The sequence below is a fragment of the Oreochromis niloticus genome, linkage group LG2 (assembly GCF_001858045.2).
Source record: "Oreochromis niloticus isolate F11D_XX linkage group LG2, O_niloticus_UMD_NMBU, whole genome shotgun sequence".
Lineage (NCBI taxonomy): Eukaryota > Metazoa > Chordata > Actinopteri > Cichliformes > Cichlidae > Oreochromis > Oreochromis niloticus.
In genome coordinates this window covers 7,004,276-7,016,426 of record NC_031966.2, presented here as the reverse complement: position 1 = coordinate 7,016,426, position 12,151 = coordinate 7,004,276, and the positions used below count along the sequence as shown (strand labels likewise).

General features: G+C 42.7%; 2 protein-coding genes across 2 annotated transcripts in view; both read left to right on the top strand.

The window, feature by feature from the left end:
* Positions 1–3,231, top strand: part of shtn3 (shootin 3) — a 32,262-nt gene extending 29,031 nt beyond the window's left edge. Inside the window, 5 exon segments of the mRNA XM_005453261.4 lie at positions 148–162; positions 442–504; positions 1,403–1,532; positions 2,328–2,601; positions 2,990–3,231. Coding sequence (XP_005453318.3) covers positions 148–162; positions 442–504; positions 1,403–1,532; positions 2,328–2,601; positions 2,990–3,104 — 597 coding nt within the window. The 3' untranslated portion in view covers positions 3,105–3,231.
* A 3,309-nt stretch (positions 3,232–6,540) lies between these two features.
* On the top strand, positions 6,541–10,460 carry thoc3 (THO complex 3). Its single transcript, XM_003447614.5, has 6 exons — positions 6,541–6,754; positions 7,372–7,528; positions 8,847–9,051; positions 9,559–9,720; positions 9,854–9,954; positions 10,046–10,460. The coding sequence occupies exons 1-6, from the start codon at positions 6,575–6,577 to the stop codon at positions 10,207–10,209; spliced, it is 969 nt and encodes a 322-aa protein (XP_003447662.1). The 5' UTR covers positions 6,541–6,574; the 3' UTR covers positions 10,210–10,460.
* Positions 10,461–12,151: the final 1,691 nt, after the last annotated feature.

Sequence of the window (12,151 nt, the reverse complement as noted above, 5' to 3'; positions counted from 1 at the left end):
TCAGCTCTGTTGTTCATGTGAAAATGAATCCGGGTGTCTGTTATTAATACTTTCAGGGCTGTTTTTTCTCGTGCAGTCTGAAAGCACTCTGCCTGATTGCTGTCCTCTTTTTTCTCTCCATGTTTCTTCTTCTTTGTGCCGCCGCAGAGGATAGCAGTAAAAGTGAGTCAAGTCACAGTTGCTCTCTGGGGAGAAAGGCTTTTCCCTCCCTCTGACCCACTAACACACACACACACACTGCAGGTCCTCTTCCAGTCACTAAAACATGTCACTTTAACGTCCATTGTTATGCACTTCATGGCCCGGACACTGTGTGCCTGCTCAGTTACTAGAAGCTTCTTCCCCTTTTCCATGATTCCCTGCTAGTGATGCTGCACGGATCTGTCGGTGGAACATGAAGGTCATGAAGGTCAAGTGTGATGTTTCTATTTTTTGTTCCAGCCGCCTCCAACCTGTGAGGAGAAACAGCAGGAGAGCGCCATGGAGGAACTGAAAGGCATCCTGGTAAGACGGGCTTATGTTGGCTTTACTGCAGTGTGTTAAATGTTGTTAAATGTGAAAAGAGAATATTCAGACAAACTTTAATCTACATGGATCTTCCTGTGTAGACTGGAGATGTCAAGAGACTTGACATCTCTGTACACTCAAAGGAGAAATAAGTCCATTGCCCCCTGGTGGGCGGTACGCATCGTAAGCTCTGACCCCTGACCCCAGGAATACGCCAGGCTTAAGATGGTGCTTGTTTCCATCAGACATGCTGCAGGGCGTTTGAGGACTGATCTGGATGAGGTTTTCTATTCCACATCGCTGCAAACAGTGCCGGGTTTCTGTTTCACTTAACTAAGTTGCTCAGAGCAGACAAAGAGCAGAGAAGGCCAGACACGGAAACAACGCAAAACATCAGGTTAACTGTGAAAATACGAGAAACTGCATGAAGGATAATTCAAAAGTCCCCCAGAGACAGACCTCATGTCATTCAGTACATTCAGCCCTCCCACTCGCCCCCGGGAGGTTGTACCTCTGAGCAGTTGTGTGATCCACTCTGACTCTGTCTCAGCCTCGTGCTTCCAGCACACCCTCATGACACGTTTGGGCGCGTCGAGACTGGAGCATCTTCCCCCACCACCTGATCGTGCCAGGTGGTGGGGGACACCACCTTTAACACTCTGGTGCTTAAACAAAGTATTTGTTAAAGGCAAACTGTGACTAGCACAGAGGTCTCAGGTTCAGCTGACTGACACTGTAACGATGTCTAAATCTAGTATTTATGTTTTCTGGACCTGACAGTTAGGATTGTGCACCTGCCCCAAGGTCACAGTAGGATCGGTTGTAGCATCACTGGTTGGAAACGATTTGTTTTCAGATTAAAAAACTTCCTGCAGTAATGCGTGTACTCCTCCAGGAGACGGTGAAGAGGAGCCCCAGCCGAGGCTCGCAGGAGTCGGGACCGTCACCTCCCGGAAAGAAGGACAGTGAGCTGGAGGTCATCCTGAGACGCCGACGCAACAAGGCGGGCGAGGCCGGCTCAGGAGGTAAAGCAACCTGTCACCAAGCTGCTCATCAGCGTTCAGCAGCTATTTTCATTGATTACATAAAATAAAACATTTAGTTTTTAAAAGTATTGAAAATCTTCATCAAAAGTGCCAACAAGGACTTCAAAGAGCCGCCATAGTGTTGGTCAGCATACTGTCACTAAAAGTTCTGCATTATTTTGTAGTATTGTTGTTTTTTACTGAAGTAAAAGTATGTAAGTGTAATCAGGATAATATGAATATAAGATCTTAATAAGAGCTTAATGAACAAAAATCTTTCCAAACTGCTGTGTCAGTTTCTGTACAGTAGAGGGCGTACTGCGCACACAGGACAAACAGTTCTGCTCTCTTAAAACGTTCACTTCTCTGCTTTCCTCGCATTGATTGACCCGTTTGGCAAAAAGAGCCACGACCTTCTGATTTTAAGTGTGCAGAATATTTGAGCTGGATAAATATTCATCTACAAAACTTCTAATTTCTAAAAAAAACCAAACAATGACACAAAGAAGAAGAGTGAGCAGTAAGCAGTAGGATGTAGTTTGAGCAGGAGAAAAAGTTCAAGGAAGACAAAAACAGTGTTAAAAAGCAAATAAAAAGAAAATGAAGATGAGTAGAAATTCAATACATGCAATCAGAGAATATAAAGCGACAGATGAAACCAACATCTACCCTCTATTATCAGACATCTGACAGACTTTCTTCTAAATAAAGGTTCTGTACCATTTTGAGTTTTTTTTAAGTCAGACTCATGTAAAAATCAGTTTTTTGGTTTTTGTCTGTCTCTTTGATAACCAGATGAGGGCCATATGAGCCACGTCTCATCTTCTGACAGCCTGAATGGAAGGCGAACCAGCAGCGACTCCGGAAAAGATCCAGAAGGGCCCGGCGGGCTGAGTGCCCCATCTGACCCAGCAGGGCCCAGGCTTAGCCCGGAGAGACGGGGGTCGGGCCCGGGGCCGGTCGTAGCCCGGAGGAAGAGCTCGGACACGGGCAGGGAGAGGAGGTCCTGCAGCTCTCTGTCTGAGAAAGAAACAGCCGAGTCTCCAGTCAGCAATGGCTGCATCAACAGGTGGAGCAACACTCGTCACAAGCATGCCCTCCATCCCGTCCTTATACTTTCTAATCCAGGTGGAGACACCATCAGTATCCCTGGAAGTGCAGCAGCAGCTTTCCAAAGATGGAGGGAATTCCAGTTTAATAGAGAAATAAATCTTCTCTTGTTATTTCCTTTATGCTTTAATGTATCTAATCTAAAAACCTTTGCATGTGTAACACAAACACAGAGAAGAATATTAGAAGTCATGCGGTCAAGAAGGAGGCTATGTAGTTAGCTGCAGTTTTAGAGTCCAGGTTCCAGCACAAGGTTGATGCTGACCTGGTCTCCACAATTTACAGCGATTGCTGCGCCTCGGCTGTTCTGGGTCTCTGACGTGTCGCTCGCTGTCTCTGCTCCACAGTGTCGAGGAGGATCAAATCAAGTCAAACGGAGTCGACCATGCAGTGCCCGGTGATGATGCAGACGCCGCCCTCTCTGCCGGCTCAATCAACGGCAGCGCAGACGCAGAGTGCTAGGATGGACTCTGAGTATCTTCGGTTTGTGTGTTAATTGACATAAGAGTGATGAGATCAGATGATTTGCAGAGTGTTTGCCTTTTGTTTACTGTGTCAGATCAAAAATGGAAACGTTGACTTTGTTGTACTTTTGTATTTATGTTTTTTTGGATTTACACTAACCGACTAACAACTCGCTCGGATGAAGATGCACAGGTAACAGAGCAGTAAGAGCTAATGCACTGGTGACTTTTTAAAAAAAGCAGGGCTCAGATAAGTGGAGGTGATCAGCCATTGTAGAAACTCCAGCTGCTGTATCTGCTGCTCCATACGTACCGCATGAGGCTAACGCGCTCACATTCAATAAAACTGACACTCGGATTTTTGTAGCTGTTTCTAAAAACACCAAAAAGTCTCAAAGGAGCCAAAAGAACAGCTGTTGGCTTTTCTACAACGGCTTTTATCGGCCGCTCGCTTCTCTGATGATTTTTGAACATAAACCTGTGGATCCAGGAGGAAGGATGGGCTGCACTGTACGAGGGAAGCTGCAGTATTTTTGCACAGATCCTCAGTTTTCTTCAGACACTTTGACTTGTATAAAGACTGCAAAGCTTTAGGTTGATTTTTTTCTATTTGATGCACAAAGATTCTGCTCAGCGTCACTTTGTGTCATCAGCAGGAATGCGCTGTACTGTTATAGAACCCAGTTCTCTGGCTTCTCCTGCCTTGCCTCCACCTCCTGTCATTTTTCTCCTGGTCAAGATAGAACTGTGCAGCTGGCATCCTCAGCGGCGTGAGCATAAATGGTTTTTCTCTGTTTATGACCTGCAGTTGCAAATAGAGGAGAAACACTCTTCTTCTGCTGCTTTCAAACAAACAAAACACTTTGTCATGGGTTGCTTTTGAGGCATGCACCACAGATTCTGCTGTGTTCTCCGGCAAACCAAGCAATACCAAATGTACCAACAGGCGGATGATTGCAGTTTTTTGGTAATGTGGGGATGTTAAAGTCAAAGCTTCTTTTCAGACGTGATCTAGTCAATGATGAAAGCTGTGGATGTTTCAGAAAGTTCCAGATGAAGTAAATGAACAGTTTAGTTTTGTCGTGCTGCTTTCAGCTGACTGCAGCTCCACCTGTCCAGGCGTTTACCTGAGTATGAGCTCGGGCTGATGAAAACACCTGGGAATCATTTTTATAGACAGGGTTTAAAAAAAATCAAACGCTTCCTGCCTTCACACAACTTTCAGTCCAGGTTTCAGCATGTCGTCATAAGTCATGCAAGGTGAGTAGGAGGGAAACACAGAAGTGACATGTGACTGATATTTCAGGTTTAGAGGAACACGACACAAGCTTTTTAACCATACGTGTCACAGAAATGTTCTCAGGGTCCATGGGTCAGACCTTCATCAAACCCACTTTAGGGGCCTCAGTGAGAAAACGATGAGGAAAGACGGAGACCGTTTTTTTTTTCTGGTTAAATGAGCTAAGAATAGAAGTGCTTTGGAGGACTTAGGGTGCTTGTGTACTTTTTCTACCTCTCCATACACCTGCATCTAAACCTCAACGTCCTGAGTTTTAGTCTGTATCGTGAAAACTCATGAGATCGTGTCATAGTCCACCAGAGACAAGATGTCTTCCTCCACTGAATCTGCACCGAGTCCAGAGACCTGTGTGCACGTGTCCTGAAACACCGTCCTCGTTCCTCACCACAACAGTTGACTTTTATTTTGTAGGGCTTGCTGTCTTTACATAGTTTTCCTGGCACGTGACGCAACATTAAAACAATTTTTTACAAGTATGCAAAAACGTAAAGCACATTTATGTGACGCTTTCACTGCTTGTCATCTTTTCTTAAAACACAGAATCACATTTAAAAAGTGCATTTTGTTCCGTCCATTCGGTGTGTTTTACTCTAGTGCAAAAGGACCACACACTCAACATCAGAAGCTGCCTCAGGCCTGAATATTATGCATATTGAGGCCTTGCACAGGCCTCCGGACGGCAGGGGAGTCCACCTGCAGATGGTGCAGGTTTTGGGTCCTCGCATCGATTGCTTAGTTGGTAACCAAGTGGCTTCTTAACCGAGGGATATGCCGTATTTGACAGAAATGGGGTGACTAGATATTGTGTGTGTTTGAGATATAAATGGAGTGTTGGTTTTTTTTAAACATCACTTGAAATAAATTGGAATTCAAATAAAACGAGAAGTTTCTGTCTTTATTTCAACAATGAATTTGGAAACCTGCAGTGGTTACATCATTGAAAGATATGATGAATGTGTGCAGAGTCAAAGATCACATGTGTGGTAATATGAACATATAGCATTACTTTGAGTGACAACATTACTGCCACTGAATCTTAAAGTCATAGACCAACATGTGAAATATGTCACAGAAGATGTGGTAAAGTTCAAAGGGCATACAAATCTCTCCCTGCACAATCAGTGGATGGATTTATTTTTGTACTCAAACCCATCACGCTGTTGGTGTTCAGGTAGGCCTATGTGCAAAGAACTGCTGTATTTTCTTTAGAAGATGGGAGATAGTAAAGCATTTTTTCTGCATAATTTACAAAAGGAAGGAAGAAAATAAAAGCTAAATATTTCTCCATAATTTACCTAAAAGCAGATCGTGCCACTTCTTTCCAGTTCTTCCACAAATAGTCACAAAAAAACTTTCATGTATAGCTTAACCCACTTTAAACTGTATGATAAAACTATCAGCTGTAGCACATTAAATGCACATAGGCTGCAAACCAGACAGCTATTAAACATTCAGTGTGTTGTGCATAGGTTATGTCATGTTATGCATTCCACATTATTAATAATGATAGAAACAATACAATGAAGCTGAAGTAATTTTTCTTTTCTGGGATTTAAACTGAAGATCACTGACTGAGCTCTGAACTATTTCATGTTTTACTGCCATACAGAAACGAGGATCTGACAGTTTGTAAATTATGGATGATGCTCATTCTAAATTTATTAAATAGCCCATTTCCCCAAAGCTCAAAGAAACCTGTTTAAATTAATTCATAAGGTTTATGCATCTGAAGTTGAAGCCTGGCTTCACGTTTTTTTCACGTTGTTTTTAGTTATTAGAAAATGCATATCAATTCAAATAAATGACGTCACAGTTTGAGATTGCTTATATATTCTTTTAAATGGATAACTTTAACTTTTCTCTTTCCAATTTGACTGATTAATCATTCTTATGAGCAATATCCTGCAGTAATAAGGCCTTTTCATTTGGTATTTAGAACGATTTAAATATTTTATTCCTTGTATTAAAAAATACAGATAAGATAGCTTCACAGACACTTTGTTTCCACTGTTGTTTTCTGAATGTATTTATGTTACAGGAGAATATTTTATAAAGGTAACCGTCTGAGAAAAGTAAACAAGTGTCGGTCCCCTCCGAACCACCAGATGGCGCGCAGGCGCCCTTAAACCCACCTACAGTCGGCCGCTGTTGTTACGTAGGAATCCAAGATGGCGTCGCAGTATTTCCAAGAGATGCAGGAGAGCTTTAAAAATAACAGCAAAAGCCGCGAATTTCCCGCTCATACGGCTAAAGTTCACTCGGTGGCGTGGAGCTGTGATGGCAGGAGGCTGGCCTCCGGGTCCTTTGATAAAACAGCGAGCGTCTTCGTGCTGGAAAAGGACCGTTTGGTGAGTCACATAGCGGCATGTTGCTAGAATGCTAGCGTTAGCCTGGTTAGCTCGCTACCGTGAATGAATGAAAGTTTGACGTTAGAGAGCCGACTGTCACAAAGAACACGGTCCCCCTGGATAATCTCTATCACTCAATAACTGCCACTAACTGAACAGCCTTGTAGTTATTGAGGAATTTACGTCATTAAGCAGAAACCTATAAGCTCCGTCTGCAGCCCAGCAGACAGATGAGTCTGTGCTGACACATAACTGCCTGCTCCAAAGCAATACTAACTAAGTTTTTTATTCATTTTAATTATGTATATATTCACTGATTAGTATTGTTATCACTGAAATGTCCAAATTTATAAACTTTCATATTTATGTAAAGAGACATGATCAAATCAGAAAGTTAAACAAAGTCACCGCCCTCAAGTTTAAATTAAAACGTTCACATATACATGCATAACTGGATGCTTTTTTTTTTTCTTTCCACAAAGTGTGACGTGTAAGATAATCTGAGTCAGATTTCTAAGAGAAAACTTTACAGGTGATCGTCTCGCTGGGCTGCTTGTGGATGTGCTCTGTAAAGTGGCACATGATGGATGCCTGATACAGGTGATGTTTTTCTGCAGGTGAAAGAGAATAACTACAGAGGTCACAGTGACAGCGTTGATCAGCTCTGCTGGCATCCCACCAACCCGGATCTGTTCGTCACAGCGTCCGGAGACAAAACCATCCGCATCTGGGATGTACGCACCACAAAATGCATCGCTACCGTCAACACGAAGGGTAGGTCATAAAGACTGAGGTCATAAAGACTCCTAAATCAGCTTACTGCAAAACTTAAGAATTCATTTAAATGTGATTCTGAAACCCAAGACTGCCACAGTTTCAGACATCATTCATTTATGCTGCTCCCAAAAATTTATAGTAGAAAGAATAAGCAGCAAAGGCATATAGATCAAATTATTGATGATGAATTCATGAGTCCGTACCTGCTGATTCATTTTTCCCGGGTGGTTTCTCCTGGGAAGCTTCTGTAATTTGAACATCCCTCGAATCTCATTAAAAATAATTGTCTTTAGAGCAGGGCGATATGACCAAAAATATTTATCACGATATACATTTGAAAATTTGCGATAACGATATAACTGACGATATAATTGAGACTAGACAAAATACTTTACAACTCCACAACTTTATTAGTGCAAAAAACCCCATCAATGTATTTTCACTTAAACAAGCAGCTGTTTTTTATGTGCATTAAAGTTATATAAAAATGTAACAGTGCAAATTCCTTGCTGACAGTTTAACCAAAAGGCATTTCCAGTGGAAATTGGCTGACATATCCTCAGCATAACCATGTAGAATATCCACAAAAGAGGTTATACACACACAATACGGTAATATTATGTTGAAGCACAGTACGTATCACTCCGCGAGGCTCCTGCCTACGATAGCCGTAATGCTCCGACAATCCATCAAGTGGTGTGGCTTCGTAGCTTAGCAAAGTCATACTAAAACATCTGACAGATTTTCGAGCGCCGTGTACATAAAATCATTTCGAGGTCAGTAAACACAACCAGAATTCATACATAAGGCGCACGGGATTATAAGGGGCACTGCCGATTTTCAGAAAAATCAAAGGATTGATTTTAAGTGTGCCGATATTTTATTTTCCTATCGTTGCCCAAAATTACACCGGTATTACCGTGAACGGTATGATATGGCCCAGCCCTAATTGTCATACAAACTTCTGTAAGGCTTGTTTGTCTGATGTTATCCTCTAAACACACAGCTCGCATTAATGCTGAATGAGCTAGCTGCGCTCTTAGCTGCAGTGCTGCTTACTGTGACTAGATGGTGAAGAGACTCTTTAAAAGACACTGACATAAACCATTGTGAGTTATAGACTTGAGTAAAGCGGGAAAGATGTTTAGTGAGTCGAGAAAGATACGATAGTCTCACCGTCTGAGGAAAGTCTGCTGGGATGATAGTGGGCACTTTTGTATCGGTCATTCGAAATGACCCCCCCCCTACAGGAGTCATGACCCTTCTTTAAACCTTGCTCATCACTGTGTGATCAAAACTGAATCTTTGCCTAAAGGTGAGAACATCAACATCTGCTGGAGCCCAGACGGTCAAACCATCGCCGTGGGGAACAAAGATGACGTGGTGACTTTCATCGATGCCAAGACACACCGCTCCAAGGCAGAGGAGCAGTTCAAGTTTGAGGTGAATGAGATCTCGTGGAACAACGACAACGACATGTTCTTCCTCACCAACGGAAACGGCTGCATCAATATTCTGAGGTACGGAGCAGATTTCTGCTCACGTTCATTCCTGACATGCATATTCACGAAAAGCTGAGCGTCATGTTCTCCGTCACTTCTCACACACCAACACCAGCCAGCTGCTGAGTGAAAGTGTACAGCTAAAGGTTAGGGAGTTTGATTTTTCTTTTTTCAAATCAAGGACAGAAAACGTCTACGAGCTGATCCCAGAGCTTTTGGGAATGGTCTCCACTTCATGGTGGTTTGGCTTTAAAATGTGTTTTTGCATTATTAGAAAAACAGAGGAAGTTTTCTATCTGCTCCTAATTCTTTCTTTGAAAATGAACACGCAAACACTGCAAGTCAATAATAAGTAAAGGTCTGAAGGTATTTTACATTGACTCGCGTTTCTCTTCACCTGTGCACGAACCACGTGGACTCCTCTGAAGCACCTGGTGTCAAAATCGTGTCAGAGTATTCTGATTATCTCCGTCATATATAAATGACGATCTGCGCTCATGAAATAAACGGTGGGTTTGTTCGCAGTTATCCGGAGCTGAAGCCCATCCAGTCCATCAATGCCCACCCGTCCAACTGCATCTGCATCAAGTTTGACCCCACAGGGAAGTATTTCGCCACAGGAAGTGCCGATGCGTTGGTCAGCCTGTGGGATGTGGAGGAGCTGGTGTGTGTCCGCTGCTTCTCCAGGTCAGAGACTGTGTTTATTTTCAGAGTTTTAGGTTTCATGAGATAATTACATTAATTGTCTTTTTAAAAAAATAAATAAAAACACATCATGGATCACATCTTTATTCTTTCTTTTATCGCTCTGACGGTGCAGACTGGACTGGCCAGTGAGGACTCTGAGCTTCAGCCATGATGGCAAGATGCTGGCCTCGGCCTCCGAGGATCACTTCATAGACATCGCTGAGGTGGAAACGGGTCAGTGAGACAGTTTTGGAGCCGTAAATTTGAAATATAAATTTTTTTACTAAGCATTAAACACATTCTCCGTCTTCTCCTTGTGTTGTAGGAGAGAAGCTTTGGGAGGTTCAGTGTGACTCTCCAACCTTCACAGTCGCCTGGCACCCAAAGAGGCCCCTGCTGGCCTACGCCTGTGATGACAAGGAGGGCAAGTACGACAACAACCGGGAGGCGGGCACCGTCAAACTGTTTGGCCTCCCCAACGACTCCTGAGGTCATTTCTGCGTTCAGACTTGTTTAGCCTAAATTCTGTGAGCGAAACCTGCCAAGGATGGAAGTAGAGAGTTGTCTCCAGCGCTGAGCGTGATCCTAAAGCTGCAGTAACCTTCTCCCACCAGCAGATGGTGCTGCTCTAGCACTTCCTTTACAAACTCTAACTTCATTCCTCATTTGTGTACATGAATAAAAATGTGCTGTAAGATACTGTTTGTATGTAAAATAAAGTGTTTTGATATTAAAGCTGCTCTCTGTATACAAGTCTTTTGTTTTGAGCTCTGATAGCTGAACGTGTGATTATAGTTCAAATATGAAAATGATGAAAAACTCATAGGTGTGCGTTAGTTTATTAAGCTTCATTATTTTTATTTGACTTTAGGCGGGGCTGCACCTGTACCCTGTATAAGTACACACACACACTCAAGCCAAGAAAATCCATTCACTTTTGCGTTCAAGTCAAAGACTGATTCACTGCTTTTATTTCATGTCCACTATTCCTAAATACTTCATTTTTATTTCTGCATCACGAGACAATTTTTTTAAATTAGGCCATTGTTATAAGGTTTAACACTGCCGTTAAATCCACCGAGTGTAAAACAGACATCAGCTGACAGCAGAAGTGTCTTCCTGTCTTTTCCTCCTGTGACTGCTTTATCTTCCTCCACCCTGACATACGTTCGCAGCGTGAGCAAAGATTTAAGGCCCTCAGCCCGGGCTGGTGGCAGCTGGTCACTCCCGGTCCCCAGAGCCCGAGAGCAGCAGGCTGCAGGATGTTTTTCCCTCGCAGCTTCCTGTCATCTTGGCGGGGATGTCAACGGGAACCCTGCTGTCTTGCTTTGATTTCTTTTAATTTGGTTCAACCCCGCATGAGAAATTTGCCCAAACACCTTCCTGTGGAGTGGCTGCTCTCTGCTGCCTCGCCTGTGCTGGCATTAAATTAACCTTTTATTTTATATTCAGAAATATTTGCTGGAAAAGGTTTTTAATGCTTGATTCACTGAAGTCTTTTGGAAACCTTTAAGGTTTCTGTGCAAAGCAGACATAATGTGGTGAAGTGTCACCACTGAAACTTAAAGGTTTGTGAATTTGATGTCGTGTGCCTCTCGTGTCCCACCACAGTGTTTAACATGAAGATAATCAAGATATTTTAACCTGAGCAGGCGTTCTGTAACCTTAACCAGGTCATTTATAAGTTGGATTTGTTATATTTGTGTGATACTAAGAGGCATTCACATGCAACAGGTACTGCTGTAAAGGTTTTCATAGGTTTTCATACATACAAAGAAATATAGCAAAACAATGTTGCATCATTTTGCTATATCCCCCCACCCCCCCAACCCTAACGTCACAACTGCTACAAACAGGTTAATATATAAAAATGCAACATTACTGTATTTTAGTGCCCCTTACTGTATATTGTGTTAGTTTGCTTTGGAGCAGGCAGTTATGTGTCAGCACAGTCTCATCTGTATGCTCACTGCTTGCTCGTGTTGTGTTTGGAAGTACAGCTGTTAACATGTCTGCAGGGTCCTTTCATCCGTGGCTCTACTGTCTGCTTTCTCCAAATTAACTGGCAGTGAGGTTGTACTCTGTATGTGAATTTATAGACTGTCCTTAAAATGTGTGGATGAAGCAAATGGCAGTCACATACAAGTGATTGAGTTTGTATCCTTCTCATGAATCATGACAGCATAAGTACACTAATTGCCAAAAGTATTTACCCACTCATCCAAATCATTGAATTCAGGTGTTCCAGTCACTTCCATGTCCACATGGTGTATAAAATCAAGCAGCTAGGCATGCAGACTGCTTCTGCAAATACCTGAAAGAATGGCTGCTCTTAGGACCTCAATGAGTTCTAGTGTGATGTCAGAGAATGACACCTGTGCAACAAGTCCAGTCGTGAAATTTCCTGACTTCTAAATATTCTACTAAGTAT